At 44.2% G+C, this 19,983-nt stretch overlaps 1 protein-coding gene across 1 annotated transcript in view; it reads left to right on the top strand.

Moving 5' to 3' along the window:
* Positions 1-19,983, top strand: part of KMT5A (lysine methyltransferase 5A) — a 44,850-nt gene that overhangs the window by 24,378 nt on the left and 489 nt on the right. Inside the window, exons 3-8 of the mRNA XM_082275780.1 lie at positions 25-122; positions 3,894-4,053; positions 12,483-12,675; positions 13,998-14,082; positions 14,161-14,220; positions 16,454-16,644. Of these exons, the coding sequence (XP_082131906.1) occupies positions 25-122; positions 3,894-4,053; positions 12,483-12,675; positions 13,998-14,082; positions 14,161-14,220; positions 16,454-16,644 (787 nt within the window). The remainder of the gene's footprint in view (positions 1-24; positions 123-3,893; positions 4,054-12,482; positions 12,676-13,997; positions 14,083-14,160; positions 14,221-16,453; positions 16,645-19,983) is intronic.

Genomic DNA, 19,983 nt, shown 5'->3' with positions numbered 1-19,983 from the left:
CAACCCTCCTTGTCTGTCTCCTAGGAAAGAAAATGTCAAAACGCAGCGGCGGAAGAAGCGGGGAGGCACCGGAAACCTGTCGATCCGGAGGAACCAATGAGAACAAGCCGAAAATGAACGGGGTCGGTGTGATTTGTAAATGTTTTTGCTGCTTCTTGTATTTATCTGAGTCAGTGGAGGTCAGGACTCCATAGGAGCCCCTGTGATGATGATGATTTCTAGGAAACGAATTGTCTCTGCACTAGGCTTGCTTGTGATCGGTTCGGGGAGGGTAGACTATAGCCGATCTAGATCGTGTGTGGCTGCTGACTTCTGTATTAGTTGAATAAGTGGAAGCATCTGCAGAGATCTCAGATAGAAGTGGCTGAAATGATGGCACTAGACATTCAGTCTAACTGCTGGTTTTATTTTAAGCACTACTTACATGTACATTAGGGGTAAATATATACTTTCTACCGAAAAAAAAAAAAAATGCAGAAAATGTAATGAGGATCTCATTGTATCTTCATGTATGGGTGCTGGTTGTGCAGTGTACCAAGTCTGTCCACCTACTATGTTTAGTGCTGAATCAACTGCCCATTTCTATGGTCCCTTTCACAGGGGCGGTGTCAGTTCAGTCTAATCCTCTGCTGAGCCAGATCCAAGCCGTGTCCCCCCCCCCCCTCCTCCATGGATATAAACAGCCCCATGCATGCACACTTACCTCTGTCCACCTCCTGGGTAAAACATTTTACCATTCGGTCCAACAGATCTGTACACACCAGGAGGTGGACAGATGAAGACAGGTGCTTCCACTCGCCCACCTATAGGGATGGTTTGCTGTCATTTTGGCTTTGGTTAAAAGATAGACCACCTGTGTGAAGGGGCCTATTTAATAATGTGAGAATTTGCAGGCAATCGACTATGAAGTTTAAAAAAATTTTTGCTGTCAAAGTTGGCAGAAAAAAAAATGCCTTATCTTGCGTTTTTTTTTTTTTTTTTCTACTCTATTGGCTAGAATATTTATGCATTCTATCCACTAGAATCAATTACCAGGCATAAGTGCATATTTATGCACGTTCAGGAGCATTTGCTTGGAAAAAAACACAAGTGCTTCTCCAGGAAAGCATGATTGACCCCTTCTTTTTTTTTTTCCTTCCCCTTAATGCTTTGCATAAAAATATGCTACAACACCTGAATTGGCATGTTGGCTAACGTGCAAATTAATTCAGAGGTGTTAAGAAAAAAAAAAAAAACCTTGGAAGGCTTTTTTTTTTTTTTTTTTTTTTTTTTTTTTTCCCCCCCCCATGTGCCTAAAAGGGTATTAGCATTCCCCCCATGTGCCTAAAAGAGTATTGGCAAAAGCAGCTTGAGTTACGTGCAGGTGAATTACAATAGACATTTTAAACCCAAAAGCAAAATTTGGAGGGGAGGAAAAACAAAAAAATTGTGTGTGTGTGTATATGTATGTGTATGTGTGTGTGTGTGTATATATATGTGTGTGTATATATATATATATATATATATATATATATATATATATATATATATATATATATATATATATATTATATTTTAGTACAGACCAAAAGTTTGGACACACCTTCTCATTCAAAGAGTTGTCTTTATTTTCATGACTATGAAAATTGTAGAGTCGCACTTCAAGAGGTAGTCACCTGAAATGGATTTCTCTTCACAGGTGTGCCCTGTCAGGTTTAATAAGTGTGATTTCTTGCCTTATAAATGGGGTTAGGACCATCAGTTGTGTTGTGCAGAAGTCAGGTGGATACACAGCTGATAGTCCTACTGAATAGACTGTTAGCTGCTTTTTTCTTGCCATAATACAAATTCTAACAGTCTATTCAGTAGGACTATCAGCTGTGTATCCACCTGACTTCTGCACAACACAACTGATGGTCCCAACCTCATTTATAAGGCAAGAAATCACACTTATTAAACCTGACAGGGCACACCTGTGAAGAGAAATCCATTTCAGGTGACTACCTCTTGAAGTGCGACTCTACAATTTTCATAGTCATGAAAATAAAGACAACTCTTTGAATGAGAAGGTGTGTCCAAACTTTTGGTCTGTACTGTGTGTGTAATAAATATATATATATATATATATATATATATATATATATATATATATAAAAAATAGTGTGTGTGTGTGTAAATTATAAGTTGGACTTGCAGTAGGCGGCACTTTGTTGCAGCATGAGCAACTTTCCATCTGTTGCCCAAATTGGGGCATGTTCACCCCAAAATTTCTGCTTTCTGGATGCATTTTCATACATTTTTGATGTCTTCCAGTGCTTTTTTTTTTTTTAAAACTTGAAAAAACTGTTATTCAGGAGAGTGTGCATTTTGGTGTGCTTACAGGCGTTTTGATGCATTCCAGATGAAAAAAAAAAATGCAGCAAGCACTGCTGTGGACCATTGGAATACTTGGCAAATGCCGTGCATGCCCTGGAAAGCATCAGTTGTGAACAAACCCTTAAAGTGAGTCGAGCGGGGTGCTTTTCCATCATTCAGGAGAGGGAGGCAGGCGTTGTCAGGATTTCCACATTGGCCAATCAGAAGAATCATTTGTGTTCTTTGATAAAAGAATATTGGAAAAGCACTCATTGCAACTCTTTTATTCTGTTAGCTAATGGGAAGTTCCAGTGCAGCTGCCAGAACAGATATCAGCTTATTGCATGTAGCTAATGCTACTACAGTAAAACCTTGGATTGCGAGCATAATTCGTTCTGGAAACATGCTTGTAATCCAAAGCACTCTTATATCAAAGCGAATTTCCCCATAAGAAATAATGGCAACTCAGATGATTCGTTCCACAAGTCCTTCAGTTTATAGTCTATATACAAAGATTATAGCAATGTGATAGGTTGTGTAACCATAAAATGTCCATCCACAATATGCAGCCTTCCCAAGGGGATTAGAAGAAAAATCTAGCAGAGCTACAGAATATAAGAGAGATGAGAGGCGCCTCTAAGTGTAGCAATATGGTTCCATTTAATGAAGGTTCAACATTTAGCAACTCACATGGTTGATGATTAAAATAGGCACACCTAAGTATTCAGGCATCCGGGGTAAAGCTGTCCACATAGACCATCTTCTGAACCACCGGCTCTCACCACTGTCAGTCTGCAATCATGACCGGGAAGAATAGCCTGCAGTAGAGTGATCTGAAAGTGAGGCTTTGAATCACTCGTAGAGTGCAGCGGGGAAGGGATAATGAAGATGGCTGTCCAGAGGATGGTCTATGTGGACAGCTTTACCCCAGACGCCTGCATACTAATGCCCCATACACACGTGCAGATTATCTGCAGACTTTTGTCTGCAGACTTACCTTTTCTATGTAGTGCAAGGGCCTGCCGGATTGCATACAAATTGAAAGTGTTTAGGTTTGACCTCATATTATATGGTTTTGGTAAGTCTGCAGACAAAAGTCTGCAGATAATCTGCACGTGTGTATGGGGCATTAGATGTGCCTGTTTTAATCATCAACCATGTGAGTTGCTAAATATTGAACCTTCATTAAATGTAACCATATTGTTACACTTAGAGGCTCCTCTCTTCTTTTTTATACATGACGCTACTATCAAGACATCGCTTGTATATCAAGTCAAAATTTATTTAAAAAATTTGCTTGTCTTGCAAAGCGCTCTCAAACCAAGTTACTCTCAAACCAAGGTTTTACTGTACATTATTGCAGCCTGAAAAAAATAAAAACGAACACAGCCATATATTTACTTTTTTTGTTTTTGAGTTAGATACCCTTTAACGTTGACTAAATAACGTAACTAACATTTTTCTGAAAACTCAAGCTATATTGGTATAAAACCTTTCTTTGTATATATTTGTACAAGCCTTTTTTTTTAAATGTCAGTTAATAATGGAGTTGTCTGTAGGATGTGGGACGTGGAATTCAATCGAAAATCGACTCTTTTATGAGTCCTACCAAACCACCTAGCGTGCGTCCTCCGCTTCAGGAAGAAAACTCCACTCCACACCATGAGGAGCGCAAAAATATGGGTAAAACCCTTTCAGATCATCCCAAAAAAGCAGAAGGTAAGAACCATAATGTAAAACGGGTATTTGTTGGTAAGCATATAAACTGGTAGCCTGGATTGTTTGGCTAAGATCATGGTTACATATGGTTACATATGTTTACATAGCAATCTGTAGGAAAATTAACCATGTTTGTTACAGCGTATATTGGTTTTGGTATAAATGCTTTCTTCCTCAAATGTTGTTCTGAAATTTATCAGTATGTTAAAGGGAAAATAGCTGTATGCGGTAAAGTGTAAATATTCAGAAAAGGGCAGGGGTAATAATGTGCTTTGGAAGACCACTTTGTAAGATATTCAAACCAAAATGATTAAGGTTGTGTGTCACATTTTGAAGAAAACTCGCAACCTAAAATTTAGGTTGAGTATGGGTAGGGCACCTTGTTTGTGAAATTACAATTCTCTATGGAGCATACAAAAGTAAAAAAAAAATCCTGTGTCCTTCCCTTGCTTTTTAACTTAAGTTGTGTCTGCTATAATGACAGCAAGTGATGGTTCCAAGGCTAGTAGTAGTGGGGAAAGAGATGAATGGCTTTACAGTGGTATATCCTTACAATGGATCCATCAAGACTAGTATAGTTCAAATCTTCATCCTAATCGAAAAACATTTTTAATGCAAATGTGCCTATACATATGGAGGTTTTATGCAGTCAACAGTAGGGCCAACTTTTGCCTACAATATACACATGTATGGGCTCCTCAGATAAAGGAGTACTATGGTCACAGCATACACTTTAATTCCATAAAATGAGCATTTTAATAACCATAAACAGTAGTTTTTATTTCACTGTATAAGCTTACTTGAAAACCTCATATTTTCATTTGAGTTCTGCCCATCTGCGATTCCTGAATTCCCTGTATGCTTTGCAGCTTCTCTGCTGTTTACATTCAATTTTCTAAGGACTACATATCCCATGGTACCTTACCGCCTGCAAGCTGATTCCTGTACTGACTCCGCCTCCTGAAACTCCTCCAGCACCTCTGTGGTTCGGAAGGCAGGCTCTGTGAAATGTGTGACACAGCAGTGACTACTCACAGGGCATAGTGAATATATGTCTGAGAATTTAAGGAAGTAAATATGTGGGGATCTTCACAAAGTACATTTGCAACTTTAAAGCAGAACTAAAGAATGCAGAATACTGTACTTCTCTTTCGTTCATTGACTGACACAGCTCCTGGTATTCATAAACATTGGGTTATACTGCCTCCTACAGGAGTAGGACACCAGGTAGAAAAAATTCTTGCTACACCCATGGACAGTCCCAGGGGGTATACTCTCTCTCTCTGCTATAGCCACTCAGTTTTTTTTTTTCTGCCTAGTAAGGAGTTAGTACCTAGTTCCTTGCTGGGATCTTTGGTCCTGGCAATTTTTTTTTTTTTTTCTTCTGGATTTTTCCTGTGAGATCTACTATCAACTGTCCGACTGGGCGATGGCCTGGGTAATCTAGATCCAGTGGTCACCCCAGTGAATGCACGCAGACCTCAGCTCAGCGCCGGCTGCAAAATAGCCCCACTAGACTGGGGCTGGCCTGCGAGTTAAATTAAAACGCCTCGCGAGGTTGCATACGACAGGAGTCTCGGTCCAAGTCGCAGCGTTCCTCCTGTCTGGAGGGGTGCCCACCTGGTTCCTGGTATGGCGAGTAGCTGTTCCCACACTCCACCCCCCCCCCCCCCGAGGGTTTTGGGGTGGATGTGGGCACCTCCTTGGGACCGTCGGACCCCCGGGTTCCCCTCCTTCCCGCAGGCACCCCCCCTTCCCGCAGGCACCCCCCCTTGCTGAGTCCCTCATCCTGCCCCCCCCCCCTTCCACATACGCTGGGGCTGATTAGGGGGTCTAGCCACTTTCCTGGGGTGGGGCCAGGGTGCTGACTGGTGATAGCGGGGAGCGCTGCCAGTGAACGGATGATCCACTGTGCAGGGGGCGGGGTTGTACCTGGTGTGGCTCCTGACAGGGCCCCCCATCCTGCCTGGATCTGTCCTTGAGGCCTGGTCTCCCAATCCTGGGTCCCTGTATGCCTTGTGGTGCCACCATTTTGTTGTAGCCTGTGTTCTATTACACCGCACCCATGTTTGTGTAGTCCGGTGGCCATTTTGCTGTGGTTTGCCATTGAAATTAGCGGCGGCTATGACAGTGGAGCCCTGTGGGCGGCGATGGGCTAGCAAAAAGCGCCCCCTGCCTCATCTGTCTCATCAGATCCTGAATCTGATTCGGCCACTGTGGACACGGGTCACCCTGCTGGATCTGCGACCACACGCCTGGAATCTTCTGATGGTGAGGATGATTCCTCCACGTCTGTGACCGCGCACGAAAAGGCGTTGGTGGATGCACTGATTATATCTGTGCGTGAGACCCTGAAGATGGGGGCGCAGCTGAAGCTGCAATGGAGGCGCAGGTACCCTTTTGGCACTCGCAAGCCATCCAGAGCGGCAAAGGTGTTTCCTTTTCCTGCCTATTTTGACAATTTCTTGCTAAATAGTGGAGATGATCAAAGCGTCCCTGGGGTTCCTAAGCACTTTATTAGGCGTAACCCTTTATGAAGAGTCCCTCCTTCTGAAGTGGACCTTCCCATCGGTGGTGGACCCTCCGGTTTCAAGGTTAAACAAGGCAACCATGATTCTGGTCTAAGTCCCCAGCCTTTAAAGATCTGGCTGACCGGAAGGCAGAAGCTGTGGCCCCTGCCATATGTACACTCTGCCTGGTTCGGCAATGAGGCCAGTATTCACCATTGCCCTAGTGTCGCAAACGCTGACCAATTGGGCTAAGCTCTTAAGCCGTGACCTGAAGGGGGAATAGCTCCCCCCTGCCTTTGCCGAGCTGGCGGACCAGCTGGTCCAGGGGCTGCAGTTTTATCTGTGATTCCTCTTTGAATGCGGCTCCCCTGATGGCATGCACCTCTGTTTTGGCAGTGGTCCTTCGGCGTGTTTTTTGGCTCAAGTGCTGGTCTGCAGGTCAGACTTCAAAAAAGGCTTTGACTGAGCTTCCTTTCCAAGGAGATCGCCTGGATGACATCATTAACCACTTGCCCACCGCTCACATGGAGCGTACTGCGGCAAAGTGGCTCGTTCCCTGTAGGCGGCATTCGCGCGCCGCCGGAGGCGCGCTCCCGCTGTTTTCATTCACAGCGGGAGTCGGGCCAGGGGAGGAGCAGCCGCTGCTCTGCCCCGATCGTCAGGGATATAGATAGATATATATATATATATATATATATATATATATATATATATAGCACTGATTACTGTAGAAATGTCAGTCAAGGGTCCGATCTGTCCGCCGCAATGTCGCAGTCCCGCAAAAAAAATCGCAGATCGCCGCCATTACGCGTTTAAAAAAAAAACCCACCAAAAATGACTAATCTTTCCCTTTTGTAAACGCAATAACTTTTGCGCAAACCAATCAAAATACGCTTTATTGCGTATTTTTTTTTTTTTTTTTTTTTTTTCAAACAGGTAGCAGGAAACAAATTGGCCAAAAATTTTAAAAAAAATTGATTTTTACATTTTTTTGGGGGGAATTTCATATAAAAAATGTTAAAAATATTGTTATTTTTTCAAAATAAACGCTCTTTTTTTTTTTTTTGTTTTATAGTGCAAAAAGTAAAAATCGCACAGGTGATCAAATACCACCAAAAGAAAGCTCTGTTTGTGGGGGAAAAAAAGGACGTAAATTTCGTTTGGGTACGGCGTCGCACGACCGCGCAATTGTCAGTTAAACTCGCACAGCGCCGAATCGCAAAAAGTGGCCTGGACGGAAGACAGCAAAATCCTCCGGTGGTTAAAGGTCTCACAGGGGGAAAGAGTACTTTTCTTCCACAGGGTACTAAGGGCAAGGAACCTCGTCGTAGATGTTCTCCGCTCATTTATTTATTTTTTCATCCCTCAGGGTCGACTTGACAAGGGATTGAAGTTTTTCAGGGCCTCTTCGGACCTGGTTTGGCAAGCAAGATTGGGCTTCTCCAGACCCATGGACAAGGCCCCTTCAGCATGAAGGTGTGCCCTCACCGGTGGGGGGGGGGGGGGGGGAACGTCTTTGCTGGTTTCTCTACCCGTGGACTTCCCTAGTGCAAGACAAGTGGGTCCACAAAGTCATTTGGTCAAGCTATAAGATCGAGTTTTGTTCTTGTTCCCCAACAAGGGTTTTTCCTTCCACCTTGCGCCTGTCCCCAGACCGCTTGCAGGGCCTGTTTGGGGCGGTATAAGACCTGTTCCTTATAGGGGTGATTGTCTTGGTTCCGACTTAGGAATATTTTCAGGGTTGTTAGTCAAACATGTTAACAGTCCCCAGGAAGGAAGGCAAAGTGCATCAGATCCTGAACCTCAAGGCGCTAAACAGCTTTGTGTGGGTACAGAAGTTCAGGATGGAGACCATTCTAAACGGTGGTGGCATCCCTGCGTCAGGGGGGACTTCTCGCCTCTATCGATATCAAGGATGCCTACCTTCACATTCGAATATGTGTCTGTCACCAGCGTTTTATCCACTTTCCTGTGGGAGAGGAGCATTATCAGTTTGTGGTGTTACCCTTTGGTCTCGCCCCCTGGACGATCTCCTGCTGCTCTGGTGGACAACCTGGAGATCACAATACGGACCATGCGGGAGTTTGACTGGATTCTGACTTGCATGCGGGTGCTGGGCCTTATGGTGTCTACCTTTTTTGAGGCAGTTCCGTTTGCACAGTTCATTATGAGGTCCCTGCAAATGGAGATTTTAACTAAATGGGACAAGTCTCTGGACAATCAGATCCAGCTGAGTCGGGGAGTCCAGACTACCGATCAATGTCTTGGAACTCCGAGCAAGTGTCTGGATCATCGGATGGATCGTCTTCAGGGTTGTCCAATCAGACAATGCCATGCCCATGGCTTATGTCAATCAAGGGGGCACAAGGAGTGTCCTGGCAGCTCTGGAGGTAGCAGGCTTTCTAAGGTGGGCAGAACTGTTTGTTCCAGCCCTCTCCGCCGTGCACATTCCCGGGGTGGAAAATTGGCAGGCGGATTATCTGTCGGCATGCTTTAGATCACAGGGAGTGGTCCCTTCATCTGGAGGAGTTTCATCAGCTGGGTCTCCGGGGCACTCCGGAGGTGGATTTGTTGACATCTCGGCTCATCAGAAAGGTGCAGAAGTTTGTGGCTCGGTCAGGGAGTGTCTGGTGGACATCAGACACGCTTCTGGCTCCGTGGGGTCAGTTTTGGCTGATTTATGCCTTTCCTCCTCTCAAGCTTCTGCCCAGACTTCTTTGCAGGTTCGAGGCCGAAGGGATTCCGGTCATCTTAGTGGCTCCGGACTGGTCTCCCTGGGCTTGGTACGCCGATCTGGTGCGGCTGGTCACCGGCGTTCCTTGGAAGCTTCCTCTCAGGGAAGATCTTCTGTCCCTAGGACCTATCTTCCATCCTGCTTTACAGTCGCTGGCTTTGACAGCTTGGCTGTTGAACGCCAGGTGCTGATGGATAGGAGTTTATCTAAACTGGTGATTCCTACCCTGTTGAAAACTAGCAAATCTACTTCTAGGAAGAGCTAACATCGTACGTGGAAGACGTACATTGCGTGGTGTGAGTCTCTTGGGGTTCCTCCTTCCTCTTCGGAGGCTCGGATCTTAAGCTTTCTTCAACGGGGGGTTGAACAAAAATTTGGCCTAGAGTACCATCAAGGGCCAGGTGTCGGCTATGGCAGTCTTCTTCACAATGACCTTTGGCCACACACTCCCTAGTGCATACCTTTCTTCAGGGTGTCCGAAATTTGGTTCCTCCAGTGCAGGCTCTGTTGTCGCCTTGGGATCTTAATTTGGTGCTTTCAGTTGTGCCGAAGCCTCCTTTTGAAAAATTTTGGAGATTCCGCTGCTTGCGTAGTCTCAGAAGGTGATCTTTTTTAGTAACTATCGTCTGCACACAGGTTGTTGGAACTGGCGGCGTTCTCCTGTCATTCACCTTACCTGGTGATTCACAGGGATAAGTTGGTTCTTCGCCCCTGTCCGATGTTCCTTGCAAAGGTTGTCTGCTTTTCATTTAATTGAAGACATTGTGATGCCTTTCCTGCGTCCCAGGCCTAAACATCCTAAGGAAAATGCCTTGGATGGATGTGGTCCGGGCAATTAGGGTGTTCCTGGCAGCTACGGAGTCTTTCAGGAAGTCAAACTCTCTACTTATGCTCACAGATGGACCTCAAAGGGTTGTCTGCTTCCTTTGCGACCATTTCTAGGTGGTTCAGGCCTATTCCATCAGGGGTTCGGTTCCTCCTCCTCCCGGTCAAGGTCCACTCTACTAGGGCACTTAGTGCCTCCCTGGGCTTTCCGTCATCAGGTGTCGGTGACGCAGGTTTGCAAGGTGGTCACCTGTTTGTTGGTGCACACTTTTTCAAAACTTTTATAAAGTGGATGTGTTGGCATCTGCGGATGCTTCCTTTGGCCGTAAGGTTTTGCAGGCTGCTGTTTAAGAGGACCTGATTGTTTGTTTTTTCAGGTGGGCTCCGGTTGTTTAGTTGAGCCCCTGTTGCCTGGTTGGCTAATGTTTAGCCTTGGGAATTTTTTGGTTGTTCCCACCCCTCATGTTAATGAATACCAGGAGCTGTGTCCATCTATGAACGAGAGAGAAAATGGGATTTTTGACTTACCGTAAATTCCATTTCTCTGATGTTCATTGACGGACACGACTACCCACCCCTCTGCGGCGTTATTATTCTCCTGACACTGTTTGCTACAAAACCGAGTGGCTAATAGCAGAGAGAGGGAGCATACCCCCTGGGACTGCCCATGGGTTTAGCCATAATTTATTTTCCTGCCTAGTGCCCTCCTCCTTCTGTAGGGGGCAGTAGAACCCAATAGTTATGAATACTAGAAGCTGTGTCCGTCAATGGATTTAATGGTGAGTCAAAATCCCCCTTTTCCAGCAATGCAATCATTGTATCCCCCGCTTGCCACTGACCTCTTCACAGGCTTCTTCCTGGTTCCAGGTTTCCAGCCCCCTGATTGGCATTGCATACACCCAGTAGTCCATTCAGCACACTGGCACCAGGTTGGGATGGTTTGTGCAGCTGTGCAGGCGCAATTCAGTAGAAGATTGTAAGCGAGAAGGAGATATATTTTTTCTGTAATAATATAAAAAAAAAAACACACACACACATATAGATAGATAGATAATCTATGTATGTGTATGTGTATGTGTATATATATATATATATAGTGTGTGTGTGTATTTTTTTTTTTTTTTTTTTTTTTTTTTTATTTGAAAAAAATATGTATAAAATAATGCAATCTAAAGCTGCCAGCTTGCTTCAGGCTTGGATGCTGACACATCCCGCTAGTGAAGCCTTTGCACCCAACGCAAATGGTTGACAAGATCCAATGGCTTGAATAAAATTGGCATTCTCAGCTGCCGTTTGGAGTTAGTTTGCAAGTATTAGATATAACTTCTGAAAAAAGCGAGTGTTAAAAAAAAAAAAAAAAAAAAAAAAAATTGTTGGGTGATTGTGATTTATCTCAGGGTGAAAACTTTTTTTTTTTTTTTTTTCTTTTTTCCCATTAGGTTTTAGATAAGGGAGTTTTGTCTTGGCTGTGTTAATTGTTTTACCTGCATATGGTATATTAGTGATGAGTTTAAAATACCTAGGTGAATGCAGCATCAGTCCCCTGCTGCCTCCTAAGACTGAGAAATCGAAGAACTGAGCAATCGACTGCTGATTGCTTAGTTCTTGGTCTTCACTGAGCAGAGAGCAGTAAGTGTCAGTCACTGGCTCTCTGCTCTGCCCCGCCCCTCCAGCACTCCCCGGGGTGCCGGGCTGTGGAAGGGATGGAAGCGGCTCACCCAGGCCCTAAGTGTGCTGAAGGGCTGAGCCAACTGCTGGTCAGGCATCTGGATGGATCACAACATTAAAGTCTGGACCCCGGAGTGACATCAGCTGACAGCAGACTTTAGCCTGCTGTTGGCTGAGACTGGATCACAGGAGTGCAGAACTAAGCGCACTCCTCTGACCCACAGGAGAAGTAGGGCAAAAAGAGCTTTGGCCCTATGTCTCCTTTAAAAAAATCTATTGACCATGAGATAAGTCCCAGCAGGCCTTGACTGACAGTTGCTTTTATGTATGGGATGAGATGGAGAATCCGGTTTTTGACAGTAGCGGCTCTAATGGCTGCTGTATATACACAGTGATTTCTTGGATGTTATTTCTACAGCTGGGAATGACCCGCAAATACAAAGGGGTGGGGATGCAACAGGGCGGAACGACAAGGGTATCAATCACTCACACATTCTCACACACGTGTATGTTGAATGTGTAAGGTCCACAACTAGTTGAGTGCCGAAGCTGTTGTTATATTATACATTTTTATTTTTTTGGGGAGGCCTTAGTTCTTAGTCAACACAATTATACAGCGTTTTGAAAGGTTATTGAGCTTTTTTTGTTTCCTTCAGTACTTATGTGTCTTGTCTGTATATGAATTTTTTTAGCCGAGAAGATGAAAATTGTTGCTATAGCAGAACCAATAAGCAAAGCCACAGAGCACAAGGACAGTGAAAGTAGTGTGTCGGATAGTGCCCTGGTCCAGAAACAAAGCTTGACTGAGCCACAGAAGAAGCTGCCCCCTACTGAGGAGAAACGAGAGCCAAAAAAGACGGTCAAAAAAACATCCAACAGACGGAAGTGAGTTTGGAATGTTTTCATGGTAACACTGGTTTGAATTTAAATTGGATTAATAATCCTGTGTCTGTCTTTATCATCCTTGCCCTAATTGTTTAAGTACTAATGCAAGCAGAACATGCCCTCAAAGTTCTAATTTTATTCCATACCGTCCTTGCTTCATAGTATCAACCCAAAGTTATCAGGCAGGTGTTGCAAGCGTCTACAAGAAGGGACATTCCTTCACATATGATGGCTATGCCCTGCTCTCCACAAATAAGGGGCAACGGTTCATAATGATTTTAGCTGTATTTGGCACAATCCTTTTTACCCCAGCACAATATTCTCTTCGCTGTACTAAGATTTCAGCTCAGTGCTATAGGAAATCTTAAATAATCCATATGATCAATGCAATGAGATTAGGCAAACCAAATCATTGGTTAGATACTTCCTCGGAATCTGAAGGAATGGTTCATAAGGCAAAATAGAAGAGGTGGAAGAGCATATTCACATTACTCAGGACAGACTGGGAAGTTTCACTAAGGTGTAGGTGTGTTAGCTTCATTAGCATAGTCCCTCTGCCGCAGTCCCAGACTTAAATGATGCAGCTGTACGGCCACAGCTACACGAAGTTAAACAAATTTTAAAAGAAAACACTGAATCCAGCAGGAAGATACACCCTGCAATTCAGGGTAAGGGGTGGAAGGTAGTTGGGTATTCTTTATGGGACTATGCTACACCGTAACCACTTCAATACTGGGCACTTCCTGCCCAGGCCAGTTTTCAGATTTCAACGCTGTCGCACATTGACAATTGCGTGGTCATGCGACACTGTATCCAAATGAAATTTATATAATTTTTTTGAGACAGACTTTTCTTTTGGTTACAATCACCTCTCGGTTGTGTGTTTTTTTTTTTTTTTTTTTTTTTTTTTCTAAAAAAAACAAAGGTTTTTCTTAGCTTCCATTATAAAATTTTGCAAACAAGTAATTTTTCTTCGACAGGCGCCAATGAGACTGTGCTGATGGTCACAGAGGGTGCCTGATGGTTCTGGGAGGGCGCCCACAGAACTGGAGTCACGCTGTAGTTGTCTTTTAGCTATTGGATGGGGGAGGAGGAGTTAAACATGGGTGGAACGTTAAAAAAATGGTCTTTGCTGTGCAGTATAGCCTTCCATGTATTGGACTTTTTTATAATCTGCACAGCAACCAGTCTAAAGGATTGTAGGTATAGTGGCAAATTGCTTGGCTTGTTGAGCAAAAAATATACTGGATATTTAATGATATTTTAAATGGAACACTTAGTTTTGCTTTACTATTTTTATTATTTTTATTTTTTTCCCCCAGAGTACAAGTAACCAAGCCAAACAAAAAACTTACAGATTTTTACCAGGTTAGAAGAAGCTGTAGGAAAAGCAAAACTGAGCTAGAGGTATGTATTTAGAATAAAATGATTTATTATTGTGCTTGTATACATGTAAAATGCTGAACATGTCTTTATATTTTGCAGTTGGAGGAGAAGAAGAGAATAGATGACCTAATTATAAGTGGCAAAGAGGAGGGGATGAAGGTAATTGACAGAGCAAGCTTATTTTTAGAGGTACACTTTAGCTGAAATTGAACATGAACCCCAGAGTTACATGCAAGGCAACACAGCGTACCTGCTAAGTCGTTTTTTTAAAATTCTTTTTACCAGGCACTTCTGTAGTATCTTGATCTGCCTTCGTCCCTTTTTTCAGTTATCTGGTGTTTTTTGAACATGCTTGTGATGCTGGAAAACAATCCGCACAACCTTCTTGCAAATGGAATGCCTGATGTACTAATTTTTTTATTAAAAAGTAAGAAAACGTAACATTTATTGCCCTGTTGTACCCTTTCCCCCAGCCTAAATGAGTCCATCCTACTTGCTGAGTTTACACTGCTAAGGCCCCCTCGCCGTAGTTTAGATCTTATACTGTCACTTTTTTTTTTTTTTTTTTTATGCAAAGACGGCGTATGCGTGATGTACTCATAGACTTCAGTGGGTCCAGGAAACAGATATACTTTAACCTCCTCACATCCGCGCTACAGCCTATATACGGCTGCAGCGCGGACTCGAATTTTCAGGAGGCCGTTTTTAAACGGCCTCCAGTGACACGCCCCCCCGCGCGCTCCTGCGAGCGCGCAGCGGGGAGAATCTGTGTCGGCCGTGTCCAAGGGACACGGCCGATCACAGATCGTGGTGAATGGCCAATCACAGCGGCCATTCACCACGTGATCAAGCCGTCCAATGAGAGATGATCTCATATGTAAACATATGAGATCATCTCTCATCGCCGGCGCTCCTTCCTCACACAGACACTGCAGTGTGAGGAAGGAGGGGGAGCCGACAGCCGCTGGGGACACAGAGACATGTAATCAGGGCACTGATCACCAGTGCCCTGATTACTGAAGGTAAAAAAACCACACACATTGCCCCCCCATCAGTGCCCACAGTGCCCGCCATCAGTGCCCCCATCAATGCCCACAATCAGTGCCCATAGTGCTGCCAGTCAGTGCCCATCAGTGCCTGCTCATCTAGGCACTGATGAGCACTGACTGGCAGCACTATGGGCACTGAGTGTGGGCACTGATGGTGCCGCCCATCAGTGCTCATCAGTGCCGCCCGTCAGTGCCCATCAGTGCCACCCGTCAGTGCCCATCAGTGCCACCCGTCAGTGCCCATCAGTGCCGCCTATCAGTGCCCATCAGTGCCGCCTATCAGTGCCACCTATCAGTGCCGCCTATCAGTGCTCATCAGTGCGGCATATTAGTACCTCCTCATCAGTGCCCATAAGTGCAGCCTATCAGTGCCCATAAGTGCAGCCTATCAGTGCCCATAAGTGCAGCCTATCAGTGCCCATAAGTGCAGCCTATCAGTGCCCATAAGTGCAGCCTATCAGTGCCCATAAGTGCCGCCTATCAGTGCCCATCAGTGCCGCCTCATCAGCGCACATCAGTGAGGGAGAAAATTTTATTTTCAAAATTTACTCGCAGAAAATAAGAAAAACTTTTTTTTTTTTTTTTCAAAATTTTCTGTCTTTTTTCTTTTTTTTTTGTAAAAAATAAAAAACCCAGAGATGATTAAATACCACCAAAAGAAAGCTCTATTTGTGTGAAAAAAATGATAAAAATGTCATATGGGTATAGTGTAGCATGACCGCGCAATTGTCAGTCAAAGTGTGACAGCGCTGAAAGCTGAAAATTGGCCTGGATGGGAAGGGTGTTTAAGTGCACAGAAGGCAAGTGGTTAAGTGGTAACACATATCAAATGTGCAATGCACATACAAAGAGTCTTAGATGTGCAGATGTAAAAGGTGCCTAATTCCAGCCACCTTCTTTCCCGTTATGCACCTCAGAAACAATTTGCACATAGTAGTGGTCCACTGATGTCCTCTGCAAGCTATAGATCCCTATTGGAGCGATGTATAGCAGGAGGAGGGACAGGTCAGCGCTGAACTCCAGAATAAGAACATATTGTCTGAATACAATAGGCATGTGTGCTTGGTGTGTTGCGTCCAGATTTTTGCAGTAATCCAGAGTGAAACTCTCTGTGCAGCAGCTTCACTGTTGCTTTCTTTCCATGTACAGGGTGACTGGTTGTGTCCTCTGCCCCATCCTGTAGTTTTCCGCAGACAGTCTGTAGTGAGTAGGTCTGCTGTTTTCTCTCCCTATGTGCATCACCATGATAAGTGACGGCTTTACTTTTTTTTAAATTGCTCTAAGCCTCATATTGATCTTTTAGATGGAATACTGACAGTTTGCCGTTTTTTCTTTCAATTCAGATTGATTTTATTACTGGTAAAGGCCGAGGTGTGATTGCAACTCAGGATTTTCGTCGGGGAGAATTTGTTGTAGAATACCATGGGGATCTTATAGAAATTACAGATGCGAAGAAACGAGAACAAGCCTATGCCCAGGACATTTCCACTGGCTGCTACATGTACTACTTCCAGTATTTAAATAAAACCTACTGGTGAGTATATGCAAGACTACTTTTGTAGCACTTGCTTTGAAAGAAACCTGTATATTAATTATCTATATCTGTGTATATTTGAAGAGCTGTGCTGATGCCGATGATGACTGAGATAATGTCTGTATATTAGTTGGTTTGAGGGGCTGGAATGTATTCAAGCGGTATTCAAGCCCGCTTTGGTATTTTTACCTATAGGTAAGTCTCTATAATAAAGCTTACCTGTAGGTAAAATTTTATATCTGCACTGTTTAGGATATATTCACCCTGCATGCAGCTGCTGACTTCACCGGCGCATGCGCTCTGAAGGTCCGGCATACCGTGCCGGACTTTCAGAGCTTCTTGCCGGAGCCAAGGGCTCCCGTCGAGTGACATCATCGCGACTCCAGCTACTCACAGCTCCGGAGCCCGGAAGAAGTCAGCCCTCTCAGCGGTGACCAGGCAGCGCTGGAAGGGCTTCGTTTTAGGGTAAGTGTTTCATAATGTGCTAGTATGTGATGCATACTAGCACATTGTCTTACAGGTGTTTTTTTTTTTTTTTTTCCTGCAGTGGTTTACTATCACTTTAACTGTTAGGATTGTCTTTTTAACCTCAGATGATCACTTTAAAACTGTACACAAGACATACATTTGTAAGGCAAGATGTCATGCAATTTTGAATTTCTTTCAAAATTTAACAAAAATGTTTTATTTTTCATCCATTTAAACACACAGGAAGTCATATACTGTCAGGTTATACTGCTGCCTACAGGAGGATTGGACACTGGCAAACAAAGAAAAACGTAGGCCAGCTGAGGATAAACTCTCCTTTACTCAGCAAGCCTGAGTTTTTTTGCTAGTGTCTCAGGAGGGTGGCTATCTATCTAGCTAGCTCTGCTGGGAAAAGTCTAACCATTTTATAGTAGCGTATTCTTCAAGGTTTTTCTTCTAGATTTTTTTTTTTTCTTCAGTCAAATTTCCTCATACACTGAGCTGTTTTTTTTTTTTTTTGCCTAGCTTTGGAGTGCCATACAGTATCTGACAAAAGTGAGTACACTCCTCGCAGTTTTGTAAATATTTTATTATATCTTTTCTTGTGACAACACTGAATAAATTACACTTTGCTACAATGTAAAATAGTGAATGTACAGCTTGCATAGCAGTGCAAATTTGCTGTCCCCTCAAAATAACTCAACACACAGCCATTTAATGTCTAAACCGCTGGCAACAAAAGTGAGTACTCCCCTAAGTGACAATGTCCAAATAGGGCCCAAATTGTCAATATTTTGTGTGGCCACCATTCTTTTCCAGCATTTCATTTAATACTCTTGTGCATGGGTTCGCCAGAACTTCAAAGGTTGCCACTGGAGTCCTCTTCCACTCATCCATGACAGCACAGAGCTGGTGGACTTTAGAGACTATGCGCTCCTCCAACTTCAGTTTGAGGATGCCCCACAGATGCTCAATAGGGTTTAGGTCTGGAGACCTGCTTGGCCACTCGATCACCTTTACCCTCAGCTTCTTTAGCAAGGCAGTGGTCGTCTTGGAGGTGTGTTTGGGGTTATGTTGAAATACTGTCCTGCGGCCCAGTCTCAGAAGGGAGAGGATAATGCTCTGCTTCTGTATGTCACAGTACATGTTGGCATTCATGGTTCCCTCAATGAACTGTAGATCCCGAGGGCCGGCAGCACTCATACAGCCCCAGACCATGACACTCCCACCACCATGCTTGACTGTAGGCAAGACACACACTTGTCTTTGTACTCCTCCCCTGGTTGGCGCAACACACGATTGACACCATCTGGACCGAAAAAGTTTATCTTGGTCTAATTAGACCATGGGACATGGTTCCAGTAATCCATGTACTTAGTCTGCTTGTCTTCAGCAAACTGTGGGCTTTCTTGTGCATCATCTTTAGAAGAGGCTTCCTTCTGGGATGACAGCCATGCAGACTAATTTGATGCAGTGTGCGGCATATGGTCTGAGCACTGACAGGCTGACCCTTTACCCCTTCAACCTCTGCAGCAATGCTGGCAGCACTCATACGACAATTTCCCAAGGACAACCTCTGGATATGACACGGAGTACATGCACTCCACTTCTTTGGTCGACCATGGCGAGGCCTGATCTGAGTGGAACCTGCCCTGTTGAACAGCTGTATGGTCTTGGCCATCGTGCTACTGCTCAGTTTCAGTGTCTTGGCAATCTTCTTGTATCCTAGGCCATCTTTATGTAGAACAACAATTCTTTTTTTTTTTTTCCAGATCCTCATAGTTCTGTCATGTTGAACTTTCAGTGACCAGTGTGAGAGAGTGAAAGCGATGACACCAAATTTAACCCACCTGCTCCCCATTCACACCTGAGACCTTGTAACACTAACCACTCACATGACACCAGGGAGGGAAAATGGCTAATTATGCCAATTTTGAACTTTTACACTTAGGGGTGTACTCGCCTTTGTTGCCAGCGGTTTAGACATTAATAGCTGTTTGAGGGAACAGCAAACTTACACTGTTATACAAGCTGTACACTCACTACTTTGTAACAGTGTCATTTCTTTAGCGTTGTCACATGAAAAGATATGTTAAAATATTTACAAAAATGTGAGGGGTGTACTCACTTTTGTGAGATTCTTCCAGAAGCGCATTTGAGAGGTCGGGCACTGATGTGAACAAGAAGGCCTGGCTCGCAGTCTGCGCTGTAATATATCCCAAAGGTTTTCTATCTGGATGAGGTGCAGGCCAGTCAAGTTCTTCCACCCCAAACTCGCTCATCCATGTCTTTATAGATCTTGCTTTGTGCACTGGTGTACAGTCATGTTGGAAGAGGGAGGGGCCATCCCCAAACTGCTCCCACAAATTTGGGAGCATGAAATTGTCCAAAATGTCTTGGTATGCTGACGTCTTAAGAGTGCCCTTCACTGGAGCTAAGGGGCCAAGCCCAACTTCTGAAAAATAACCCCACACCATAAGCCCCCCCACCAAATGATTTGGACCAGTGCAGAAAGCCAGGTCCATAAAGACATAGATTAGTGAGTTTGGGGTGGAGGAACTTGACTGGCCTGTGCAGAGTCCTGACCTCAACCCGATAGAACACCTTTGGCGAAGACTGTGAGCCAGGCTTTTTCGTCCAACATCAGTGCCTGACCTCACATGCGCTTCTGGAAGAATGGTCAAACATTCCCATAGACACACTCCTAAACCTTGTGGACAGCTTTCCCAGAGAAGTTTAACCTGCAAAGGGTGGGCCAACTTAATATTGAACTCTACAAACGAAGACTGGGATGCCATTAAAGTTCGTGCCTGTAAAGGCAGGTGTCCCAATACTTTTGGTAATAGTGCATCACCAGCTAAGAAAAATTAC

The sequence above is a fragment of the Pelophylax lessonae genome (genome assembly GCF_965119305.1).
Source record: "Pelophylax lessonae genome assembly, chromosome: 1".
NCBI lineage: Eukaryota > Metazoa > Chordata > Amphibia > Anura > Ranidae > Pelophylax > Pelophylax lessonae.
Note: the sequence above shows the minus strand (reverse complement) of the source record. Positions and strands in the feature narration are given on the sequence as shown.